The following is a 27,241-nucleotide window of genomic DNA, read 5'->3' on the forward strand; positions in this document are numbered from 1 at the left end:
CAAATTCCCAATTACAGACTCTGTTGATAGCTGCTACTCCGTGCTCCCTCACTCTGTGCAGGTTCAGTCATTGAGTACATTCAAAACAGAGATCGATAGATTTCTAGATACTAAAGGCATCAAGGGATATGGGGATGGTGCAGGAAAATGGCGTTGAGGTAGAAGATCAGCCATGATCTTGTTGAATGGCGGAGCAGGCTCGAGGGGCCGGATGGCCTACTCCTGCTCCTATTTCTTATGTTCTTATGAAAGCTAGGGCTTTTCGCTCTAGAAAAGCAAAGACTTTGAGGAGATGTGATTGAGGTCTCTAAATTAAGAAAGCATTAGACACAGTCCAATTGCATTGGACATTTGAGCTAAATAGATGAGGGAGACTAGGGGACACAGGTTTAACTTACTTAAGTGTAGAGCTAGATGCTTACATAACTTAAACTTGTGCCACCTGGTCCTCATTAAAAGAGCCGTTGATCTCTGGAACAAGTTGCCAGCATGCGCAATGAGTAGAGATTCGCTGCTCAAGTTCCTGGGAGTATCCAAAATAACTGCATATAGCAGGTAGATGGGTAATTGGGTGTTGTATCACCCAGTCACTATGTTCACCTGGACCTTGTTTGATCACCTTCAAGGGTTGAAAAAGAATTTCTCAGTTTTTTCTCCTAAATTTGGCTAAGGTTACTTTTTGCCTTTCCAGGAGATTGTGTGGCTACTTTGATAGAAGCTGTTCGGGGAGATGGTGTGCAGATGTCAGGATAGGCCACACTCGAGGGATACAGCTGATCTTACCTGTCATTTTTCACATGCTTTGTATGAGATGCCATATCTCAGGACAGCGCAGAGAACCACAGCACTCAGTTATCACTATGAGCTATGAGGTCAAGGTGATTTGCAAACTACTGCAGGCAGCCCCAAGTAAAACCTCTGCATTTTTGCCCCAGAGGAGCTAGGCCGGTGATGCTCCAGGACGAATTGCTACCGCAACCATCTTAAAGTCAGCCACACGGATTTAAAACCAAAATGGTGGCCATTGTGCTGAAGAGGTAAACCAGGAAATCCTCAGGAAAGGATTTTTGGAAGGCTGGAAGGGTATGGATCGTGATGGGGGAGAAATTTTCTGACTGATGCTGCCCTTCCTGTTAGATATCACTTGGTTTTAACACAGATAAATACCGGAGCCAAGCCAAAAAAAAATTACTTGTACCCTGTTGGAAAAATGAGATCTTTCGGCTGGAGGTTGCATCCAGCTCTTACTAGACCACTTACTATCCATCTTCTAGACATGTTAGGTTGGTCATTAAAGAGCTTGTCAAGTAAGCTACTTCTTCCCAATACGGATTGGGAGAAGTACACAATTGGGGAGGGGAAAAAGAGTCAGAAAAAGGTTATGATTCCACTTGAGGCAGGAATGAACTCTCTGCTCCACTCCCCAAGAGAGGGTGAGGAGGTATCCAGAATGATAAGGAACATTTTGCTTTAGTCACAGTTCAATTTTCTGCCTGTTGACCTTGCTGCTATCCATATTGCAAACCGAGGTGTTGTAAGAGAACACCCTGCAGCCTGTCCACAAAAAGGGCAACACTGCAGTAAACCATAGCATCATAAAATCATAAATGAGGCCTTCAATAGCAGCTGTGTTGGGCAAAGTCATAAAAACTACACATCAGGCCTTTTAAATTCCAAAGCACACAGCTCTGGCTAATTAAATTATATAACACCACAAACAACTGTGATGTGAGGCCAACAGTTTTACTGGATCAATGAATAAAAACGTTCACAAAAGTCTTTGCAGTGCATCAGAATTCAATATTTGAATATTACCATCTCATTATTTCGTTCCATTTTCACATAGGTAACTATCACATTCTAACTCCTATACGGAGCACTTTCAAATAAAAAGTGCACCCCCATGAAAGAAAGCATCTTCCAATATTGAGGGCTTTTCTATTCAATGTCCCATGCATAACCACATCACCAACCAGTCAGGAGTTCTCACATTAGCCCGCTGAATAAAGGCTGTTGCAAATTGTGACGCAAGTTTACTTCCCAACATCAAGTATCAATTTTCAAGAAATACTCACCCGGGTGTGGGATAGAATACATTTTACATCTTGTGGATCTGAAGAAAAAGAGAAAAGCTAAGTTAATGCAAGAAGAAATGGACTCTGAGATCTTTATTGACACAAGAACTAAGTGCAGAAAGAAGCATATGTGCTTTCTTAAGTGTAAGAGAAGAAAGATGAGGCAGAGGTCCAGGTGAGCCAATTTCTTCCATGGATTCTACGGTGGAAGATGCTGTGCTCGACAGACTTTGTTGAACCTTACGTGACGAATGGACTCTTACACTTGAATTTCTACATGTTCTATTATCACCAACATTTTATACAGGCACTTCAGATATTGGACACTGGAATGTTGATATATAGTAATTATAAAAATAAAATGTGAAAACAAAAAATCAGCCTTAATACATTAATAAGAACAATAAGAGTACTGGTAACGCAGTGGCTCAGGCACTGGCCTTTCATCTTCAGAGCCTGGATTCCAGCCCAAACCATGAGGACGGATGCCTTCTCTGTCTGTTTGGGGCAGTCTCAAACCAGTTACTGGGGCACATGGGCCCATAGCACAAAAATACCCTGAATTAGCAATTTCACTCAGAGCCCACAGGATAGTTGATGAAGTGGAAATGTCATGGTGTAGAGGAAGCTTTACTCTTTATCTACAGAGTGCTGTACCTGTCCTGGGAGCATTTGATGGGACAGTGTAGAGGGAGCTTTACTCTGTATCTAACCCGTGCTGTACCTGCCCTGGGAGTGTTTGATGGGACAGTGTAGAGGGAGCTTTACTCTGTATCTAACCCATGCTGTACCTGCCCTGGGAGTGTTTGATGGGACAGTGTAAAGGGAGCTTTACTCTGTATCTAACCTGTGCTGCACTTGCCATGAGAACACGCTCTGTTATAATGCAAGGGACGATTTTCCTCTCTGGCTGCAGTAGTGACGCACCTGTTAGTGTATAAGCAAAGTTTGCATTGGATGGATACGGTGCAGCCCATGTGGCATTTTTGACATCAACTTACTTAAATAGTTATCCATTGCTCGTAGCATGGACTGGGGCATGTGCTGGGAGCATACAGGCTACTGGGGCAGGATATCTAGTGGAGTAGTAGATTTTAAGCGCTGCTGGTCTGTTTTACAAGAATGGAAACAATGCCAAATTAGGAGTAATCATAATGACCAGGTAATTCCCGGTGTCCTGGCCAATATTTATCCCTCAACCAACATTAAAAAAAATATCTGGTCATTATCACATTGCTGTTTGTGGGAGCTTGCGCAAATTGGCTGCCTCATTTCCTACATGATGTGGAGATGCCGGTGATGGACTGGGGTGTACAAATGTAAGGAATCTTACAACACCAGGTTATAGTCCAACAGTTTTATTTGAAAATCACAAGCTTTCGGAGGCTTTCTCCTTCGTCCGGTGAGTGTCGAGATTCTCATGAGGACGGCCTCAACCGGGATCTTGGGTTCATGTCACGCTACACGTTACCCCACCAGCGAACAAATGTTATCTGTTTTTAATAGAACGGGTTAATTGCTGTCTTTTCCTTCCGGATGTTTCTGCCTCTCTCGCTGTTTTTTTAATTGGCATCTCCACATCATGTTTTTTTAGTTCTGGCCGTTTGTATATTCGGTGGCCCTGTAGGTAACACCTATCTGTCTGAACACTTTGGTTGCCTTGGCAACGGGCAGTTGAAAAGACTGTCTGTAATCACCAGGCATTGTTCTGTGATTTATAAGTGCGATAGGTTCGAGGATTTCATTTCCACATTCACCGAAGGAAGGAGGAGGCCTCCGAAAGCTTGTGGATTTTAAAATAAAATTGTTGGACTATAACTTGGTGTTGTAAAATTGTTTACAATTGTCAACCCCAGTCCATCACCGGCATCTCCACATCAACTGCAGTAAGACGTCCTTCTCCTGTACTCAAATCCTCTTGCAATGAACGCCAACATACCATTCGCCTTCCTAACTGCTTGCTGCACCTGAATGCTCGCTTTCAGCAACTGGTGTACAAAGACACCCTGGTCTCGTTGCACCTCCCCTTTTCCCAATCTATCACCATTCAGATAATCTGCCTTTCTGCTTTAAAGTGGATAACCTCACATTTATACACGTTACACTGCATCTGCCATGTTCTTGCCCACTCACCCAACTTGTCTAAATCACATTGGAGCCTCTTTGAATCCTCCTCACAGCTCACATTCCACCCCAGCTTTGTGTCGTCTGCAAACTTGGAAATGTTACATTTAGTTCCCTCATCCAAATCATTGATCTATATTGTGAATAGCTGGGGCCCAAGCACTGATGCCTGTGGTACCCCACTAGTCACTGCTTGCCACCAGTTTATTCCTACTCTCTGTTTCCTGTCTGTCAACCAATTCTCAATCCATGCCAGTATATTCTTCTCAATCCCATGTGCTTTAATTTTGCACACTAACCTCTTGTGTGAGACCTTATCAAAAGCCTTCTGAAAATCCAAGTACACCACATCCACTGGTTGTCCCCTATCTATTCTACTAGTTACATCCTCAAAAAACTCCAGTAGATTTGTTGAGCATGATTTCCCTTTCATAAATCCATGCTGACTTTGTCCAATCCCGTTAATGCCCTCCAATACACCCACTATTTCCAGGGCCACCTCCTTTAGTACTCTGGGATGTAGATTATCAGGCCCTGTGGATTTGTCAGCCTTTAGCCCCATTAATTTCCCTAGCACTTTTTTTTACTAATACTGGTTTCCTTCAGTTCCTCCCTCTCACTAGACCCTTGGTTCCCTAACGTTCTGGCAGGTTATTTGTGTCCTCCTTTGTGAAGACAAAACTAAAGTATGTGTTTAATTGTTATGCCATTTCTTTGTTCCCCATTATAGTTTCTCCCATTTCTGACTGTAAGGGACCGACATTTGTCTTCACTAATCGTTTTCTCTTGACATATTTATAGAAGCTTTTACAGTCAGTTTTTATGTTCCCTGTTAGTTTACACTCATACTCTATTTTTCCCCTCTTAATCACTCTCTTTGTCCTCCTTTGCTGAATTCTAAACTGCTCCCAATCCTCAGGCTTGCCACTTTTTCTGGCAATTTTATACGTCTCCTCTGTGGATCGAATACTATCCCTAATTTCTTTTGTAAGCCACGGTTGAGCCACCTTTCCTGTTTTATTATTGCGCCAGACAGGAATTAATAATTGTTGTAATTCCTGCACACGTTCCTTAAATATTAGCCATTGCCTATCCACCGCCATCCCTTTTAGTAAACTTCACCAATCTATCATCGCCAACTCGCACCTCATACTTTCGTAATTTCCTTTATTTAGATTCAGGACCCAAGTTTCAGATTCAACTACTTCACTCTCCATCTTAATGAGGAATTCCATCATGTTATGGTCGCTCTTCCCTAAGGGACCCCGCACAACATGATTGTTAATTAATTAATTCTTTCTCATTGCACAATACCCCATCTAGGATCACCTGTTCTCTGGTTGGTTCCTCAATGTATTGGTCTAGAAATCCATCATGTTCACACTCCAGGAATTCCTCCCCCACAGTATTATTGCTAATTTGGTTTGACCAATCTATATGTAGATTAAAGTCACCCATGATTATAGTTGTACCCTTCTTGCATGTGTCTCTAATTTCCTGTTTAATGCCATCCCCTACATCTCCACTACTATTTGGGGGCCTATGGACAACCCCCACCAACCTTTTCTGCCCCTTGGTGTTTCTTAGCTCCACCCATACAGATTTCACATCTTGATTTTCTGAGCCAATATCCTTCCTCACTATTGCATTGATTTCCTCCTTTATTAACTATGCTGCCTCACCCCCTTTCCCTTTTTGCCTGTCCTTCCTAAATATTGAATACCCCTGGATGTTCAGTTCCCATCCTTGGTCATCCTGCAGCCATGTCTCCGTAATCGCAACTATATCATAACCGTTAATATCTATTTGCGCTGTTAATTCATCGAGCTTATTGCGAATGCTCCGCGCATTAAGACACAATGCCTTTAGACTTGTTTTTTTAAGATTGCTAGTCATCTTAATTTCATTTTGCAGTATGGCCCAATTTGTTTTTCACCCTTGTTTTCTCTGCCTTCCACTATTGCTTCTTCCCTTTCTGTTTTTTGTTTCTATCCTTGTTTCCCCCTCCTGTCTCCCTGCTCAGGTTCCCATCCCCCTGCCATTCTAGTTTAAACCTTCCCAACAGCACTAGCAAACACCCCCGCGAGGACATCGATCCCGGTCCTGCTCGGGTGTAAGCCCTCCCGCTTGTACAGGTCCCACCTTCCCCAGAACCAGTCCCAATGTCCCAGGAATCTAAATCCCTCCCTGCTACACCATCCCTGCAGCCACGGATGCCCATCACATTTTCCTATCTTCTCCGAAAGGTGTTAAGTACCATACTGTCAAACCATTATATTCAGGCTAATTATAACAAAATCATTAAAAATTACAGCACAGGAGGTGGTAATTTTGCCCATCGTTCCTGTGCCGGTGCCAGCGTCTCAACTGGAGCTATCTATCCTAGTCCCATTTTCTGCCGTTTCCCCATATCATGTTATCCAATTCCCTTTTAAATCACTGCCTTAATATCCACTTGTGATAAAGCATTCTATGTTCTAATAATTCCTTGAAAAATATTTCTAACCCCTCCCTTCATTCTTCCAGTGAGAATCCTCAATCTGTGCCCCGTGTTACTGATTCACTGACCAATGATAATCCTCAGTCTCTGCCCTTCCTACAATGGGGTGCCTAGAACTGCACACAACACTCCAACTGTGGTCTAACCAATGTCTTGTACAAATTCAACATCACTTCCTTGCTTTTGTATTCACTGCCCCCATGCATAAATCCCAGAATCCCATTCACATTTTTATGGCCTTATCAAAACACACCTATTTACCAAAGCCAGTTCTCTATTCATGCAGCTGCAGTCCCTTTAATGCCTTAATTTTTGTAACAAGTCTCTTAAGTGGCACCTTCAACATGGACATGTTGGGTGCAATCGTGTATTGGTTACGTTACTAGACCAGAGGCTTGAACAATCAGGAGAACATGAGTTCAAATCCCCCCAATGCAGTTGAAGAATTTAAATTCAGTTTAAAAAGATCTGGAAATAAAAATTGGGTCTCAGTAAAAGTGACAATGAATCTGTTGTATTATCGTAGAAACCCAACTGGTTCACTAATATCCTTTAGGGAAGGAAACCTGCCGTCCTTTTTCGGTCTGGGCCGATATGTGATTTCAGTCCCACACCACGTGGTTGACTCTGAAGCGGCCTAGCAAACCACTCAGTTGTATCAAACTACTGCAAAGAATGACACATGGACTGCAGTGGTTGAAGAAGGCAGCCGCACCACCACTTTCTCAGGGCAACTAGGTCGGGCAATAAATGCCAGCCTTGCCAGCGATGCCCACATCCTGAGAATGAATAAAGGACGGAATTTCTTATTGTTTTCGACAAAGTATTACCAAAATTTTGTATATAGTGATTAAAGATACAATATCAATTGAAATGATTTCACAGTGCCTCGGGCGGGGTGGGGGTGGGGGGGGTGGGTGGAGAGTCTATATATCAAGCAGTTATTTACAGAATTCTTTAAAAAGATGATCATGTTTAACTCCTACAATATTATAAATACTCACGCTCAATCAAGAACAGGAAACAAACCACTCCCATTAGTGCAACAACGATGCCCGGGACTATGAAGGACATTCCCCAACAGCTGGAGACCCAGTATCCAGCAATCAAAGAGCCCAGGATGTTCCCCACAGAGGTGTGAGAATTCCAGATTCCCATTATCAGGCCTCTCCTGTCACATGCACAAAAACACATTAGGTAAGCTTCAAGTCTCATAAAAACTCAAAGAAAATAAAACACAAAATAAGTCTTCTGAAATGTTATTTGCCAGTTCCTTACTTTCCCTTTCCAAACCAGTTCCCAATGCAGGCCACAACGCTGGGCCAGCCAGTTGTCTGCACTAAACCATTAGCAACCTGGGAAAGCAAGCAAACCAAAGGGTTACATTATCAGTGCCAACAATTCATTATTGCACTTTGTAATGGGGTGGGGAATGAATGCACGCAAGGACTCACTAAAGTTATCATAAGCAAGAAAACAGTATTAGAAAAAATCATGGCACTAAAGACTGAGAAATCCCCAGGACCTGGTGGTTTCCATCTGTGGTCATGCACTCCAAGGTCCCTCACTTCCTCTACACCTCTCAGTATCCTCCCATTTATTGTGTATTCTCTTACTTTGTTTGCCCTCGCCAAGTGCACCACCTCATACTTACATAGTAACATAGAAAATAGGAGCAGGAGAAGGCCCTTCGAGCCTGCTCCACCATTCAATATGATCACGGCTCATCCTCTATCTCAATACCATATTCCCGCTCTCTCCCCATACCCCTTGATGCCTTTTGTGTCTAGAAATCTATCTAGCTCCTTCTTAAATATATTCAGTGACTTGGCCTCCATAGCCTTCTGTGGTAGAGAATTCCACAGGTTCACCACCCTTTGAGTGAAGAAATTTCTCCTCATCTCAGTCCTAAATGTCCTACCCCATATCCTGAGACTGTGACCCCTTGTTCTAGACCCCCCCAGCCAGGGGAAACATCCTCCCTGCATCCAGTCTGTCGAGCCCTGTCAGAATTTTATACATTTCAATGAGATCTCCTCTCATTCTTCTAAACTCTAAATAACTGCTTAGAACTCTGTAAATAACTGCTTGATATGTAGACTCCCCCGCCCCCCCCCCCCACCCCGCCCTAGGCACTGTGAAATCATTTCAATCGATATTGTATCTTTAATCCCTATATACAAAATTTTGGCAATACTTGGTCGTAAATAATAAGAAATTCCGTCCTTTATTCAGTCTCAGGATGTGGGCATCGCTGGCAAGGCTGGCATTTATTGCCCGACCGAGTCGTCCCAATCTCTCCTCATACGACAGTCCTGCCATCCCAGGAATCAGTCTGGTAAACCTTCGCTGCACTCCCTCTATGGCAAAAGTATCCTCTCTTAGGTAAGGAGACCAAAACTGCACACAACACAACAGGTGTGGTCTCACCAAGGCCCTGTATAACTGCAGTAACATATCCTTGCTCCTGTATTCAAATCCTCTTGCAATGAAGGCCAACTTACCATTTGCCTTCCTATCTGCTTGCTGCACCTGCATGTTTGCTTTCAGTGACTGGTGTACAAGGACACCCCGGTCCCTTTGTACATCAACATTCCCCAATCTATCGCCCTTTTGTTTTTCCTTCCGAAGTGGATAACTTCACATTTATCCACATTATACTCACTCAACTTGTCTAAATCACCTTGAAGCCTCTTTGCATCCTCCTCACAACTCATGATCCTACCTAGTTTTGTGTCGTCAGCAAACTTGGAACTATTACATTTGGTTCCCTCATCCAAATCATTGAGATGTATTGTGACTAGCTGGGGCCCAAGCACTGATCCCTGTGGTACCCCACTAGTCACTGCCTGTCACCCCGAAAAAGACCCATTTATTCCTACACTCTGTTTCCTGTCTGTAAACCAATATTCAATCTATGCCAGTATTTTACCCCCAATATTTCTCCGGACTGAATTCCACTTGCCACTTTTCTGCCCACCTGACCAGTCCATTGACATCTTCCTACAATCTACAGCTTTCCTCCTCACTATCAACCACATGGTCAATTTTTGTATCATCTGCAAACTTCTTAATCATGACCCCTACATTTAAGTCTAAATCATTAATATGTACCACAAAAAGCAAGGGACCGAGTACTGAGCCCTGCGGAACCCACTGGAAACAGCCTTCTAGTCACAAAAACATCCGTTGACCATTACCCTATGCTTCCTGCCACTGAGACAATTTTGGATCCAACTTGCCACTTTCCCTTGGATCCCATAGGCTTGTACTTTTTGACCAATCTGCCATGTGGGACCTTTGCTAAAATCCATGTAGACTACATGAAATGCACTATCCTCATCGACCCTTCTAGTTACCTCCTCAAAAAATTCAATCAAGTTAGTTAGACATGACCTTCCTTTAACAAATCCACGCTGACTGTCCTTGATTACTCCATGCCTTTCAAAGTGACAGTTCATCCTGTCCCTCAGCATTGATTCCAATAATTTGCCCACCACCAAGGTTAGACTGACTGGTCTGTAATTATTCGGTCTATTAAACAATGGTACAACGTTAGCAGTTCTCCAATCCTCCGACACTCCACCTGTATCCAGTAAGGATTGGAAAATGATGGTCAGAGCCTCTGCTATTTCCACCCTTGCTGTAGTGTAGATGCCCCGGCACATCTTGTACAGTACCACAGAATTCACTGCAACAATCAACGACTCCTGCATGTGCTTATTCAAAAAAATCTTACTTACATACATCTTTCTTGAATTAAATGGAAGGCTTGTCTGCTCACCTGAATAAATATGTAGTACCGTAAATTGTGGATGTTGTAGAAGTATCCCAGCCCAAATAGTGCAGTGAATAAACCACTGCTCAGCATCCCAAAGGTGAGGTACAATCGAATAGATAAACGCTCTCCTATTATACCACTGCCAGGAAAAGAAACAAATCTCTTTAAGATGAAGGAAAAAGAGGAAAGTGGTGCAGTGCGGAGGATGGTGGAAAGGGAAGGTTGAAGAGGCATTTATATAGCATCTCATCACATCTCTCAGAAATGGCTTAAAGTGCTTCACACAATGAATTATTATGTAAGCAAATACTGCAGCCATTTTGCACACAGTAAGATCTACAAACAGGGATGAAATGAACAATATTAAGAATATTACTTTAAAATAAATTGCAAGAGGACGACAAGGGGACACGGGTTTCAACCAGTAAAAGACAAATTTAAGACTGATATCAAGACGTTCTTCTTCACACAGAGTAGTCGACACATGGGATAGCTTTCTGGATCACAAGAAAATTATAAATGAGGAAAGTCATTTGACCCATCTTAGTTCATCCATCCATTATGACCCTAAAGTCCCCCCTCCCCCCAAATGCAGTATCCAATTGGTTCTTCAATGATTCTAGGATTTTCACCTCCACTGCTCTGGGAGAAAATTCTGAATGTTGATCACTGTGTGCAAAGAATTTCCTGACATCAGTCCTCAAATTGCCTGTTCCTATGGCTCCATGTCCTACTCTCACAATCTAATTTAAGGTAATTGTCCAGACTTACCTTTTCCATTCCTTAACTATCTTATATACCTCCATAAGATAACCACTGGGATGCTTCCTATTAGAAACACAGAAAATTTACGGCACAGGAGGAGGCCATTCGGCCCATCGAAATAGAGCTAACCAGCCTAATCCCACTTTCCAGCACTTGGTCCATAGCCTTGTAGGTTACGGCACTTCAAGTGCATATCCAAGTACTTTTTGAATGTGACGAGAATTTCTGCCTCTAACACCCTTTTCAGGCAGTGAGTTCCAGACCCCCACCGCGCTCTGGGTGGAAATTTTTTCCTCAGCTCCCCTCTAATCCTTCTACCAATTACTTTAAATCTATGTCCCCTGGTTATTGACCTTTCTGCTATGGGTTCTTCCTGTCCACTCTATCTAGACCCCTCATAATTTTATACACCTCAATTAAATCACCCCTCAGATTCCTCTGTTCCAAAGTAAGTAATCCCAGCCTATCCAATCTTCCTCATAGTTAAAATTCTCCAGCCCTGGCAACATCCTCATAAATCTCCTCTGAACCCTCTCTATTGCAATCACATCTTTCTTGTAAAGTGATGACCAGAACTGTACTTAAGCTGTGGCCTAAATAGCTTTTTATACAGTTCTAGCATAACTTCCTTGCTCTTATATTCTATGCCTCAGCTAATAAAGGAAAGTATCCCGTATGCCTTCTCAACCACCTTATCTACCTGTCCTGCTACCTTCAGGGATCTGCTGACATTCTCTTCCTCTACACCCCTCAGTATCCTCCCATTTATTGTATATTCCCTTGCCTTGTTCGACCTCCCCAAATGCATTACCTCATACTTCTCTGGATTGAATTCCATTTGCCACTTTTCTGCCCACCTGACCAGACCATTGATATCTTCCTGCAGTCTAAAGCTTTCCTCCTCACGATCAACCACATGGCCAATTATTGTATCATCTGCAAACTTCTTAATCATGACCCCTACATTTAAGTCTAAATCATTAATATATACCACAAAAAGCAAGGGACCTGCGGAACCCCACTGGAAACAGCCTTCCAGTCACAAAAACACCTGTCGACTGTTACCCTTTGCTTCCTGCCACCAAGCCAATTTTGAATCCAATTTGCTACTTTCCCTTGGATCCCATGGGCTTTCACTTTTTTGACCAGTCTGCCATGTGGGACTTTGTCAAAAGCCTTGCTAAAATCAAACGCACTATCCTCATCGACCCTCCTCGTTACCACCTCAAAAAATTCAATCAAGTTAGTCAGACATGACCTTCCCTTGACAAATCCATATTGACTGTTCTTGATTAATCCGTGCCTTTCTAAATGACGATTAATATTGTCCCTCAGAATTATTCCAATAATTTGCCTACCACCCAGGTTAGACTGACTGGCCTGTAATTACTAGGTCTATCCTTATCTCCCTTTTTAAACAACGGTAGAACGTTAGCAGTCCTCCAATCCTTCAGCACCTGTACACCTGTAGTCAGGAAGGATCGGAACATGATGGTCAGAGCCTCCGCTATTTCCTCCCTTGCTTCTTTTAACAGTCTGAGATACATTGTAATGTATCCAAGTTTGCTGACGATATAAAGCTAGGTGGGAAAGTAAGCTGTGAGGAGGACACAAAGAGTCTGCAAAGGGATACAGAGTTAAGTGAGTGACAAGAAGGTGGCAGATGGAGTATAATGTGGGGAAATGTGAGGTTATTCAATTTGGTGGGAAGAATAGAAAAACAGAATTTTTTTAAATGGTGAGAAACTATTAAATGTTGGCGTTCAGAGAGACTTGGATGTCCTCACACAAGAAACACAAAAAGTTTGGATGCAGGTACAACAAGCAATTAGGAAAGCAAATAAAATGTTGGCCTTTATTGCAAGGGGGTTGGAGTACAAAAGTAAGGAAGTCTTACTACAATTGTACAGAGCTTTGATGAGACCTCACCTGGAGTACTGTGTACAATTTTGGCCTCCTTATCTAAGGAAGGATATACTTGCCTTGGAGGCGGTGCAGCAAATGTTCACTAGATTAATATCTGGGTGAGGTTGAGTAGAATGGGCCTATACTTTCTGAAGTTTAGAAGAATGAGAGGTAATCTAATTGAAACATATAAGGTTATGAGGGGGCTTCACAGGGTAGATGCTGAGAGGTTATTTCCCATGGCTGGAGAGTCTAGACCTAGGGGGGTATAGTCGCAGGATAAGGGGTTGGCAATTGAAGACCGAGATGAGGAGGAATTTCTTCACTCAGAGGGTTGTGAATCTTTGGAATTCTCTAACCCAGAGGGTTGTGGATACTGAGTCGTTGAATATACTGAGTCGTTGAATATACTCAAGGCTGAGATAGACAGATTTCTGGACTCTAGGGGAATCAAGGGATATGGGCAGGAAAGTTGAGTTGAGGTTGAAGATCAGCCATGATCTTATTGAATGGTGGAGCAGGCTCGAGGGGCCATGTGGCCTACTCCTGCTCCTATTTCTTATGTTCATCTGGGCCTGGTGATTTATCTACTTTCAAAGATGCTAAACCCCTTAACACTTCCTCTCTCACTATGTTTATCCCATCCAATAGTTCACAATCCTCCTTCTTAACTACAATCTCTGCATCATCCCCCTCTTTTGCGAAGACAGATGCAAAGTATTCATTAAGAACCATACCCACATCTTCCGCCTCCACACATAGGTTACCTTTTTGGCCTCTAATAGGCCCTAATCTTTCCTTAGTTAACCTCTTGCTCTTTATGTATTCATAAAACATTTTTGTGTTATCCTTAATTTTACTTGCCAGTATTTTTCATGCCCTCTCTTTGCTTTCCTAATTTCCTTTTTAATTTCACCCCTGCACTTTCTATACTCCTCTAGGCTTTCTGCAGTATTGAGCTCTCAGTGTCTGACATAAGTTTCTCTTTTTTGCCTTATCTTATCCTGTATGCTCCTAGTTATCCAGGGGGCTCTAGATTTGGCAGTCCCACCCTTTTTTTTAGGCTTAAAAAGTCAAATCTCCTCATAACTCAGACCTCTGATACGAAGGATCAGTATTTTGTTTCATCTCTGCACTGCCTTCAACAGTGAATGTCTTCCCCTATGTCATGGTGACCAGAACTGGAAGGAATTGGCTTTGTTGATTGCTGCTCTGCATTGGTTGGACATGTTGCATCTACTAGACTTCTAGGTCTCTTTCAGCTCCATCCTCAGCTATTTCAACACCATTCATGGAGTACATGTGATGCACATTTTCCATTCCTATGTGCAGTACTTGTTTGCATTAAGTATTGTCTGCAATTGTTCTGCCCACTTACACCTTTTGTCCAACTCATACTGTAATTCCCAAGCTGATTGCACTGTCCCTCCTAGTTTAATATCATCAGCAAATGTGACCAGTTTGCATTGAGTTTCTGAATAACTTAGAGATAGTAGTGGTCCCAACACCGATCCCTGGGGCACCTCACGAGGTACATCGCCCCTACTCTGACATACATGTAACTTTCCACCCTTTAGCAAATTTCTTATTCATACTCTGGACTTACCCTGAATACCCACAGCTGTGACATTAACTATAAACCTTTCTTGTGGAACTTTGTCAAGTGCATGGAAGTGCAGGTAGAACATGTCGTAAGGCTCACCACAGTCCACCTGGGATTTCACTTCCTCAGGCAAGTTAAGAAGGTTAGTCAGACAGGATCTTCCACTTCTACATCAATTCGGTTTACTAATTTATTATTGTCCAGATAATCTTCAAGTTTACACTTAATAATCAGCTTTAATATTTTGCACAAGATTAAAGTAACTCCCTAGTGCTGTGGGGGAGGGTTTAAACTAATTTGGCAGGGGGATGGGCACCAGGATGTAACATTAGAAAGGAGAAACAAGTTGCACAAAGCGTTGGGAGAGACAGATAGCACTAGAATAAGAAATAGTACAGTATTAGATGGGATCAGACCAAGGGAGAATACGAGAAGATCTAAGATTAGAGTGCATGTATGTAAACGCACGAAGTGTGGTAAATAAGGTTGGTGAGCTGCAGGTGCAAATAACCACATGGGATTATGATGTAGTGCAATAACGGAGACCTGGCTCAAAAAAGGGCTGGATTGAGCACGAAATATTCCTGGATATAAGGTGTTCAGGAAAGGTAGGGAAGGAAAAAGAGGGGGAGGTGGCAATATTGATTAAGGAGAATATTGCAGTGCTGGAGAGAGAGGATGTCCTTGAGGGGTCAATTTGGTTAGAGTTAAGAAACAATAGAGATGCCATTGCACAACTGGGTGTATTCCATAGGCCACCAATTAGTGGGAAGGATATAGAGGAGCAAATTTGCAGGGAAATTACAGAGAGGTGCAAGAACTATAGAGTAGTGATAATGGGGGACTTCAAACATCCTAATATAGACTGGGATGGTAATAGTGTAAAGGGCAAAGAAGGGGAGGAATTTCTGAAGTGTGTTCAAGAGAATTTTCTTGGTAGTATGTTTCCGGCCCAACGAGGAAGGAGGCATTGCTGGATCTGGTTCCGAGGAATGAGGTGGGTCAAGTGGAGCAAGTGTCGGTAGGGGAACATTTAGGGAACATCGATCATAATATCATAAGGTTTAGATTAGTTATGAAAAAGGACAAGGAGCAATCTAGAATAAAAATACTTGATTAGAGAGAGGCCAATTTCAGTGGGTTGAGAACGGATCTGGCCCAGGTAAATTGGAATCAAAGATTGGCAGACAAAACTGCAATCAAACAATGGGCGGCCTTTAAAGAGGAGATGGTGCGGGTACAGTCTCGGTACATTCCCACGAGGAGAAAGGCAGGGCAACCAAAGCCAGAGCTCCCTGGATGACGAAGGAGAGAGAGAGAGTAAGATGAAGCAGAAAAAGGTATGACAGACGTCAGGTTGATAATACAAGTGAGGACCAGGTTGAATAAAGAAAGTTCAGAGAAGTGAAAAAGGAAATAAGAGGGGCAAAAGAGAGAGTATGAGAATAGACTGGCGGCTAACATAAAAGGGAATCCAAAAATCTTCTATGGGCATATAAATAATCAATGGGTGGTAACAGGAGGTGAGGGGCCATTTAGGGACCAAAAAGGAGATGAATGCATGGAGGAAGAGAGCATGGCTGAGGTACTGAATGAGTACTTTGCATCTGTCTTTACCAAGGAAGAAGATGCTGCCAAAGTCTCAGTAAAAGAGGAAGTAGTTGAGATACTGGATGGGCTAAAAATTGATAAAGAAGAGGTACTAGAAAGGCTGGCTATACTTAAAGTACATAAGTCACCCGGTCCGGATGGGATGCATCCTAGGTTGCTGAGGGAAGCATGGGTAGAAATTGCAGAGGTGCTGGCCACAATCTTCCAATCATCCTTAGATACAGGGGTGGTGCCAGAGGACTGGAGAATTGCAAATGTTACACCCTTGCTCAAAAAAAAGTGTAAGAATAAACCTGGCAACTACAGGCCAGTCAGTTTAACCTCAGTGGTGGGGAAGTTTTTAGAAACAATAATCCGGGACAAAATTAATAGTCACTTGGACAAGTGTGGATTAATGAAGGAAAGCAGCACAGGTTTGTTAAAGGCAAATTGTGTTTAACTAACTTGATTTGAGTTTTTTGATGAGATAACAGAGAGGGTTAATGAGGGCAATGCAGTTGATGAAACATGTGGCAGATGAAATTTAACACAGAGAAATGCGAGGTGATACATTTCAGTAGAATGAGGAGAGGCAATATAAACTAGAGGACACAATTCTAAAAGGGGTACAGGAACAGAGAAATCTGGGGGCATGTGTACACAAATCATTGAGGGTACAGGGCAGGTTGAGAAAGCGGTTAAAAAAGCATACGGGATCCTGGGCTTTATAAATAGAGGCATAGAACACAAAAGCAAGGAAGTCACGATGAACCTTTATAAAACACTGGTTCGGCCACAACTGGAGTATTGTGTCCAGTTCTGGGCACCGCACTTTAGGAAAGATGTGAAGGCCTTAGTGAGGGTACAGAAGAGATTTACTAGAATGATTCCAGAGATGAGGGACTTTAGTTACGTGGATAGACTGGAGAAGCTGGGGTTGTTCTCCTTAGAGCAGAGAAGGTTGAGAGGAGATTTGATAGAGGTATTCAAAATCATGAAGCCTCTGGACAGAGTAGATAGAGAGAAACGGTTCCCATTGGTGGAAGGGTCAAGAACCAGAGGTCATAGATTAAAGGTGATTGGCAAAAGATCCAAGGGTGACACGAGGAAAAAACCTTTTTACGCAGCGAGTGGTTCGGATCTGGAAGGAACTGCCAGAGGAGGTGGTGGAGATAGATTCAATGATGGCCTTCAAAAAGGAACTGGATAAGTACTTGAAAGGAAAAAAATTGCAGGGCTACAGAGATAGGGCGGGAGAGTGGTACTAGCTAGACTGCTCTTGCATAGAGCAGGCATGGACTCGATGGGCCAAATGGCCTCCTTCTGCGCTGTAACCTTTCTACGATTCTTTCTATGATTCTTTGTGGTGTATATGGATTTTCAAAAAGCGTTTGATAAAGTGCCACACAACAGGCTTGTCAGCAAAGTTGAAGCTCATGAAATAGAGGGGGCAGTGGCAGCATGGATACGAAATTGGCTAAGTGACAGGAAACAGAGAGTAGTGGTGAACGGTTGTTTTTCGGATTGGAGGGAGGTATACAGTGGTGTTCCCCAGGGGTTGGTTCTAGGGCCACTGCTTTTTTTGATATATATTAAAGGCTTGGACTTAGGTGTACAGGGCACAATTTCAAAATCTGCAGCTGACACAAAACTTGGAAGTGTAGTAAACAATGAGGAGATAGTGATAGACTTCAAGAGGACATAGACAGGCTGGTGGAATGGGCGGACACATGGCAGATGAAATTCAACGCAGAGAAGTGCAAAGTGATACATTTTGGCAGGAAGAACAAGAGAGAGTCAATATAAACCAAATGGTACAATTCTAAAGGGGGTGCAGGAACAGAGAGACTAGGGTATATGTGCGCAAATCTATGAAGGTGGCAGGGCAGGTTGAGAAAGCAGTTAAAAAAGCGGGATCCTGGGCTTTATAAATAGAGTTATATAGAGTACAAAAGCAAGGATGTTATGTTGAGCCTTTATAAAATACTGGTTTGGCCACAACTGGAGTATTGTGTCCAATTCTGGGCACCACACTTTAGGAAGGATGTGAAGGCCTTAGAGAGGGTAAGATTTACTAGAATTATTCCAGGGATGAGGGATTCCGTTTACATGGTTAGACTGGAGAAACTGGGGTTGTTCTCCTTGGAGCAGAAGAAGTTGAGATTTAATAGAAATCTTCAAAATCATCAGGGTTTAGACAAAGTAAATGAAAAGAAATTGTTCCCATTGGCGGAAGGGTCAAGAGCCAGAGAACACAGATTTAAGGTGATTGGTAAAAGAACCAAAGGCGACACGAGGAAAAAAATTTTTATGCAGCGAGTTGTTATGATCTGGAATGCACTCCCTGAAAGGGTGGTGGAAGGCAGATTCAATCGTGGCTTTCGAAAAGGAATTGGATAAATACTTGAAGGGAAAAAATTTGCAGGGCTACAAGGAAAGAGCGGGGGAATGGGACTAACTGGATTGCTCTTACAAAGAGCCGAATGCCCTCCTCCTGTGCTGTAACCATTCTATGATTCTATAATGATTATCAATGCCTCACAAATCTCCTTCCCAGTTTCCTTTGAATACATCTATCCCTGGGGATTTATTGTTTTTTTTTTAACCTTACACCCAGTCTAGGACTTCTCTCTCACTTAAATCAAAGTCCTTAATTTTGCCTAGGATAACTGTCTGGGGAGGGCATGTTGTTCATGCCTCCCTTATGACTACACGGAGGAGGTATCATTCAGAATGTTGTGCTCATCTCCTGTTTCGAGCCAGTTTGCATCTCTTATTATTCTCACCTTATCTATAACTTTTCTTTTACTCTTGAAGTACATGAAGAATTTCTTACTGTTGTGTTTTGCATCTGCAGCTATGTTTATTTCTAATTCTCTCTTTGCCATTCGATCACCTTTCTAACTTGTTTTTGTACTTTCTTTTATTTATCCCAGTGAATCTCAACCATTTTCTCTCTGCAGAATCTGTAGAAAGCATTTCTTCCTCTTTATTTCACTTTTGATTTTTTTTTTGTTAATCCATTTAGGGTAACACCTGTTCAGTCTGAGCTCACTGGTGGAGGTATATATTTGTCCTACATACTCGAGACATTATGCTTTTTAAAAATGTTCCACTTGTCCTCAATTAAAGTGTCATCAAATTGCCTCCTCCATCATTTGCTTAAGTTGTTCCCTTGAAATTTGCTCTTTTATATACCTGGTTTTTGGCTTTTCTGAGTCCTAGATAATGTTGAACTTGATCATGCAGTGGTCACTATTTCCAAAAGGGCATGACTTCCATTTTCTCCATGGTGTTTGGATTTCATGACTACCAGCTCAATTTAAGCAACAAAAAGTAGCGGAGGCAAAAACCCGAAAATCATTTGGGAAACAAATTAGATGCTACATTGAGAGGACTTTAAGGCCTTTCTAAATGGATGAGTTAAGATAGGCTGAATGGCCTTCTTCATCCAGAATTATCTTGAGTGGATGAATTGCTTTCTCACTGTTCACTGTGTTGGATGAGTGCCCAAACATACTAGATCATGGAGTAGTACAAGTCAGGTGTTGCAAACAGTGAGATCTCAATCACTGAATGATGGAAATCTAAAAGAAAATGTTGGAAAAACACATCAGGTCTATCAGTATCTATAAAGGGAAAAGGCAGGGTAATGAATTGAAGAGTCTACACTAGAAACGCTAATGTTCTTTTAGCTGTTGCTGACGGACCTGTGTATTTCCAGAATTTTCTGTTTTTATTGTAACAAGCTGGAATTTCCAGGGGCTTCCACCAAAGACGGAGGGGATAAACTCCTGGTGAATTATACAGCACCAGCACAGATGTGATTGGCCAAACGGCCTCATCCTCTGCTGTCATTTTTTATGATTCTTTGAACTCACATCAGCCATCTGTGCCCTTCCTTCTCTTTCCCTTCCAAACTAGTTACAAGGTTACGGAAGGGTACTGAATCAAGCTACTGCACAGAATGAGACTTGCAACATAGGGAAGGAAAACTGCTACACGGCAAACAACAGGTGTACTTACAAGGTAAAGTGCTATTTCTCACTTGTAGATTACTTGTGATTTACCACTGCCGAATAAACCATTCCTGAGATCTTACCTGACGTACATTCCAACAGCATAGGCACACAGGAACGAGTAGTCCAGGGCTCCCAGCAGCTGCTTGTAATTACTTTTATCTCCATTTCAACAAAAGATACAACACTTCATTAAATCTCACGCAAACTCAATAAAATACTTCAGCAAAAGTTATTTTAGTATTTTTCTCCCTCCTCCCCAAAATACTTTAGTCAAGAGGAAAGAAAGGAGTGGGGGTGGGGGGGGGGTGTGGTTGCAGTATTGTTCAGAGAAACTATTATCGCACTGGAAAGGAATGATGTAGTTGAGGGGTCAAAGACAGAAGCTATTAGGTTAGAATTAAGGAACAATAGAGGAGCTATTACGCTGCTGGATGTATACTATAGGCCACCAAATAGTGGGAAGGAGATAGAGGAGCAAATTTGCAGGCAAATTACAGAAAGATGCAAGAACTATAGAGCAGTGATAATGGGGGACTTCAATTATCCTAATATAGACTGGGATAGTAACAGTGTAAAGGGCAAAGAGGGGGACAAATTCCTGAAACTTGTTCAAGAGAACTTTCTTGATCGGTGTGTTTCCAGCCCAACGAGGAAGGAAGCAGTGCTGGATCTAGTTCTGGGGAGTGAAGTTTCAGTGGGGAACATTTGGGGAACAGTAATCATAAAATCATCAAGTTTAGAATAGTTATCAAAAAAAACAAGGAACAATCAAGCGTAAAAATACTTAATAGGAGGAGGGCTAATTTCAATCAGTTAAAAAGGGACCATGCACAGGTGGATTGGAATCAGTAATTGTTAAGCAAAACAGTAATTGAACAATGGGAGGCCTTCGAGGAGGTGGTGGTTCAGGTACAGAGTACATTCACATGAGGGGGAAAAGGAAGGACATTTAAAGCTAGAGCTCCCTGGATGACTAAAGATATAGAGATTAAAATGAAACAGAAAATGGAGGCTTCTGATAAATGTAAGATTCATAATACAGTAGAGAACCAAGCTGAATACAAAAAGTACAGAGAAGATCTAAAAAAGAAAATAAGAGGGGCAAAGAGGGAATAAGAGGATAGATTAGCGGCTAACATGAAACGGAACCCAAAAGTCATTTATAAACATATAAATAGTAAAAGGTATTCAAAGAAGGTTGGTGCCAATTTGGGACAAAAAGGAGATCTACTTGTGGAGGCAGAGAGTATGGCTGAGGTAATAAATGAATACTTCACATCAGTCTTCACTAGAAAAGAGGATACTGCCAATGTGGCAGTAAAGGAGGAGGTAGTAGCGATACTGGAGAGGATAAAAATAGATAAAGAGGAAGTATTTAAAAGGTTGGCAGCACTCAAAGTAGAAAAGTCACCCGGTCCAGATGGGATGCATCCTAGGTTAGTGAGGGATGTAAGGGTGGAAATTGCAGAGGCTCTGGCCACAATCTTCCAATCCTCCTTAGATATGGAAGTGGTGCCAGAGGACTGGAGGATTGCAAATGTTATACCCCTGTTCAAAAAAGGGAAGAGGGATAAACCCATCAATTACAGGCCAGTCAGCCTAACGTCAGTGGTGGGGAAACTTAGAGACAATAATTTGGGACAAAATTAATAGTCACTTGGACAAATGTGGATTAATGAAGGAAAGCCAGCACGTATTTGTTAAAGGCAAATCATGTTGAACCAACTTGATTGAGTTTTTTGATGGGGTAACAGAGAGGGTTGTTGAGGGTAATGTGGTTGATGTTGTGTATATGAACTTCCAAAAGGCGTTTGATAAAGTGCTGCCTAATAGGCTTGTCAGCAAAGTTGAAGCCCATGGAATAAAAGGGGCAGTGGCAGCATGGATACGAAATTGGCTAAGTAACAGAAAACAGAGTAGTGGTGAACGGTTGTTTTTCGGACTAGAGGAAGGTATACAGTGGTGTTCCCCAGGGGTAGGTACTAGGACCACTGCTTTTCTTGATATATATTAATGAATTAGACTTGGGTGTAAAGGCACAATTTAAAAATTTGCGGATGACACAAAACTTGGAAGTGTAGTTAACAGTGAGGAGAATAGGGATAGACTTTAAGAGGACAGAGACAGGCTGGTGGAATGGGCGGACACGTGGCAGATGAAATATAACGCAGAGAAGTGCGAAGTGATACATTTTGGTAGGAAGAACGAGGAGAGGCAATATAAACAAAAGGGTACAATTCTAAAGGGGGTGCAGGAACAGAGACACCTGGGGGTATGTGCGCACAAATCGCTGAAGATAGCGGTTGAGAAAGCGGTTAAAAAAGCATACGAGATCCTGGGCTTTATAAATAGAGGCATAGAGTACAAAAGTAAGGAAGTTACGGTGAACCTTTATAAAACACTGGTTAGACCACAACTGGAGTATTGTGTCCAATTCTGGCACCCCACTTTAGGAAGGATGTGAAGGCCTTAGAGAAGGAGCAGAAAAGATTTACTAGAATGGTTCCAGGGATGAGGGACTTCAGTTATGTGGATAGAATGGAGAAGCTGGGGTTGTTCTCCTTAGAGCAGAGAAGGTTGAGAGGAGACTTGATAGAGGTTCTTCAAAATCATGAGGGGTCTAGACAGAGTAGATAGAGAGAAGCTGTTCCCATTGGCAGAAGGGTCAAGAACCAGAGGACACAGATTTAAGGTAATTGGCAAAAGAACCAAAAGCGACATGAGGAAAAACTTTTTTATGCAGCGAGTGGTTATGATTTGGAATGCACTGCCGGAAAGGGTGGTGGAGGCGGATTCAATCGTGGCTTTCAAAAGGGAATTGGATAAGTACTTGAAAGAAAAAAAATTGCAGGGCTACAGGGAAAGGGCAGGGGAGTGGGACTAGCTGGATTACTCTTGCAGAGAGCCGGCACGGACTTGAAGGTCCGAACGGCCTCCTTCTGTGCTGTAACCATTCTATGATTCTAATTTTGCTAACAAGTTTATTAAGTGGTACTTTATCAAATGTCTTTTGAAAGTTCATGTGTACATCAACCACACCACCCTCATCGCTCCTCTCTGTTACTTCATCAAAGAACTCAATCAAGTTAATCAAACACGATTTTCCTTTAACAAATCCATGCTAACTTTCATTTATTAGTTCATACTTTTCCAAGTGCCAGTTAATTTTGTCTCAGATTATTGTCTCTAAAGGTTTCCCCACCACCTGTAATTGCTGGGTTTATCCCTCTCCCCTTTTTTGAACAGGGGTGTTTCATTTGCAATCCTCCAGTCCTTTGGCACCACTCCCATATCTAAGGAGGATTGGAAGATTGTGGCCAGAGCCCCGCAATTTCCACTCTTACTTCCCTATATCCTTCCTGTAGTGCACAGCCCAATACACCACACAGCACTCTCACTGAGGTCATATTAAGGTTTTATGTAGGCTTATTATTACCTCGGTTTTTATATTATATACCTCTTCTGACAAAACCTAGAATTCCATTGGCTTTTTTTTTTAAAAAACAGTTTTATCAACCTGAAATGCTGTCCTTAATGTCCTGTACCATCAAATCCATCTATTCTTCCACAGCACTGAGCTCACTTCCATTCAGTGTATAATTACTGCTGTTATTTACACAAGGCACTTTCTGATCCTAATGTAATCACTCACCAAATGGCTCCCAGCTGCACCACGTGTCATTAGAGAAGGGTTTTCCGAGGAGTTTAGCCTGAACCAAATGCTCCTTGTAACTGTATAGTTCGATTTCATTGGTCAGCGAGCAATTCATGTGCAATGCACTCTGTAAAGAAACACAGTTCAGTATATGGCAGTCCTGTCTGTACAACATGCTCTAAGGCAGGTAATGCACTGAGTATTTATGTTACTGCTCACTGCATGAAGTAAAGGAGAGGATGGTTCACTTATTCCTGTTACCTGACACTACAGGTCAGCATTTGACACTTTAGTTAATGGTTCCATCACTGCTCAGCATTACATCTTCCTGGGTTCCTTAAATACGAGGCGATGTTCCATCCAATGAGAGAAACAATTACAAACATCATCTGGGAAAAACACAGAGCTTCGGCAGGGAGAGGTGAATGGAATTAATCATTAGCTGGGATATATATATATATGTCACAGTCAGGACTGATTTTTTAAAAAAACAACAGGAGTTGCAAATAAATATGATGGGGGGTATAGTTAATATTGAGGAAGAGTGCGACAAAATAAGAGATGTTTTTTTTTAATTTGTTCATGGGATGTGGGCGTCGCTGGCAAAGCCAGAATTTATTGCCCATCCCTAATTGCCCTCGAGAAGGTGGTGGTGAGCCGCCTTCTTGAACCGCTGCAGTCCGTGTGGTGAAGGATCTCCCACAGTGCTGTTAGGAAGGAAGTTCCAGGATTTTGATCCCGCAATGATGAAGGAACGGCGATATATTTCCAAGTCGGGATGGTGTGTGACTTGGAGGGGAACATGCAGGTGGTGTTGTTCCCATATACCTGCTGCTCTTGTCCTTCTAGGTGGTAGGGGTCGCGGGTTTTGGAGGTGCTGTCGAAGAAGCCTTGGCGAGTTGCTGCAGTGCATCCTGTGGATGGTACACACTGCAGCCACTGTGCGCCAGCGGTGAAAGAAGTGAATGTTTAGGGTGGTGGATGGGGTGCCAATCAAGCAGGCTGCTTTGTCCTGGATGGTGTCGAGCTTCTTGAGTGTTGTTGGAGCTGCACTCATTCAGGCAAGTGGAGAGTATCCCATCACACTCCTGACTTGTGCTTTGTAGATGTTGGAAAGGCTTTGGGGAGTCAGGAGGTGAATCACTCACCGCAGAATACCCAGCCTCTGACCTGCTCTTGTAGCCACAGTATTTATATAGCTGGTCCAGTTAAGCTTCTGGTCAATGGTGACCCCCAGGATGTTGATGGTGGGGGATTCGGCAATGGTAATGCTGTTGAATGTCAAGGGGAGGTGGTTAGACTCTCTCTTGTTGGAGATGGTCATTGCCTGGCACTTGTCTGGCGCGAATGTTAATAATTTTGCAGAATTGGCGTGTAAATGGCAAATGATTTTCAATTTAGATATGTATGAGGTGGTGCATTTTGGTAGGAGGAATAAGGAGGTCACATATTCCTTGAAAAATAAGAGTCTCAATAGGATAGAGAAGCAAAGGGATCTAGGGGTGCAGATTTACAATCATTAAAAGTAGCAATGCAGGTTGTCAAGGCCATAAAAATGCAAACAAAGCACTGGGGTTCATTTCTAGAGGAGCAGAATTGAAAAGCAGAGAAGTTGTGTTAAACTTGTACAGAAACTTGGTGACACCACACTTAGAGTACTGTGCCCAGTTCTGGTCTCCATATTACAAAAAGAATATAGAGGCACTGGAGAAGGTGCAAAAAAGATTTACAAGTACGATACTGGAACTGAGAGTTTATAACCAGCAGGAGAGACTGAACAGGCTGGGGCTCTTTTCTCTGGAACAGAGAAGGCTATGGGGTGACCTAATAAAGGTCTTTAAAATTATGAAGGTGTTTGATAAGGTCGATGTAGAGACGATGTTTCCACTTGTAGGAAGTCCAAAACTAGTAATAATAAATATAATATAGTCACTAATAAATCCAATAAGGAATTCAGGAGGAACTTCTTTACCCAGAGTGGTTAGAATGTGGAACTTGCTACCACAAGTAGTTGAAGCAAATGGCATAGATGCATTTAAGGAGACGCTGGATAAGTTATGCTGATATGGTGAGATGAAGTCGGGAGAGAGGAGGCTTGTGTAGAGCAGAAACACTGGCAGAAACCAGTTGGGCCAAATGGCCTGTTCCTGTGCTCTAAATGTTGTGTAATTCTATGTAACTTCAACAGAATTTTATTTACTTCTGTTTTAATCAAACATATAATGAAATGGTCAAGAAATCAAGATTTGATATTCAAGTTCTCTCACACTGTTGAACTCAGTAACTCCTCCTAGCCAGCATCCTGAATTACTATCTCTACTGATGCTGATCCAGCTCACATAGGAATATAGGAACAGGAGTAGGCCATTCAGCCCCTCGAGCCTGCTCTGCCATTTGATAAGATCATGGTTGATCTGTGATCTAACTCCATATACCTGCCTTTGGCCCATATCCCTTAATACCTTTGGTTGCCAAAAAGCTATCTATCTCAGATTTAAATTTAGCAATTGAGCTAGCATCAAAAAAACCTTTGTTTTTTTTTATTCGTTCATGGGATGTGGGCGTCGCTGGCAAGGCCAGCATTTATTGCCCATTCCTAATTGCCCTCGAGAAGGTGGTGGTGAGCCGCCTTCTTGAACCGCTGCAGTCCGTATGGTGAAGGTTCTCCCACAGGGCTGTTAGGAAGGGAGTTCCAGGATTTTGACCCAGCAACGATGAAGGAACGGCGATATATTTCCAAGTCGGGATGGTGTGTGACTTGGAGGGGAACGTGCAGGTGGTGTTGTTCCCATGTGCCTGCTGCTCTTGTCCTTCTAGGTGGTAGAGGTCGCGGGTTTAGGAGGTGCTGTCGAAAAAGCCTTGCCGAGTTGCTGCAGTGCATCCTGTGTGTCGAAATGTTTTCTAATCTCACTCCTGAAAGGTCTGGCTCTAATTTTTAGACTGTGCCCCCTACTCCTAGAATCCCCAACCAGCAGAAATAGTTTCTCTCTATCCACCCTATCTGTTTCCCTTAATATCTCACCCACAGAGTTGGGTTCATTCATGGAATGTGGGCATCGTTGGCAAGGCCAGCATTTATTGCCCATCCCTAATTGTCCTTGAGAAGGTGGTGGTGAGCCGCCTTCTTGAACCGCTGCAGGCCGTGTGGTGAAGGTTCTCCCACAGTGCTGTTAGGTAGGGAGATGCATCCTAGGTTGCTGAGAGAAGGGTGGAGATAGCAG

The 27,241-nt window shown here is 42.6% G+C and overlaps 1 protein-coding gene across 1 annotated transcript in view; it reads right to left on the bottom strand.

Moving 5' to 3' along the window:
• The window catches only part of slc37a1 (solute carrier family 37 member 1), a 107,698-nt gene that overhangs the window by 49,047 nt on the left and 31,410 nt on the right, over positions 1-27,241 (bottom strand). Inside the window, exons 4-9 of the mRNA XM_067992250.1 lie at positions 24,018-24,147; positions 20,446-20,524; positions 10,484-10,619; positions 7,978-8,054; positions 7,704-7,870; positions 2,076-2,113 (exon numbers count right to left, since the gene is read on the bottom strand). Of these exons, the coding sequence (XP_067848351.1) occupies positions 2,076-2,113; positions 7,704-7,870; positions 7,978-8,054; positions 10,484-10,619; positions 20,446-20,524; positions 24,018-24,147 (627 nt within the window). The remainder of the gene's footprint in view (positions 1-2,075; positions 2,114-7,703; positions 7,871-7,977; positions 8,055-10,483; positions 10,620-20,445; positions 20,525-24,017; positions 24,148-27,241) is intronic.

This window comes from Heptranchias perlo, chromosome 11, assembly GCF_035084215.1.
Source record: "Heptranchias perlo isolate sHepPer1 chromosome 11, sHepPer1.hap1, whole genome shotgun sequence".
Lineage (NCBI taxonomy): Eukaryota > Metazoa > Chordata > Chondrichthyes > Hexanchiformes > Hexanchidae > Heptranchias > Heptranchias perlo.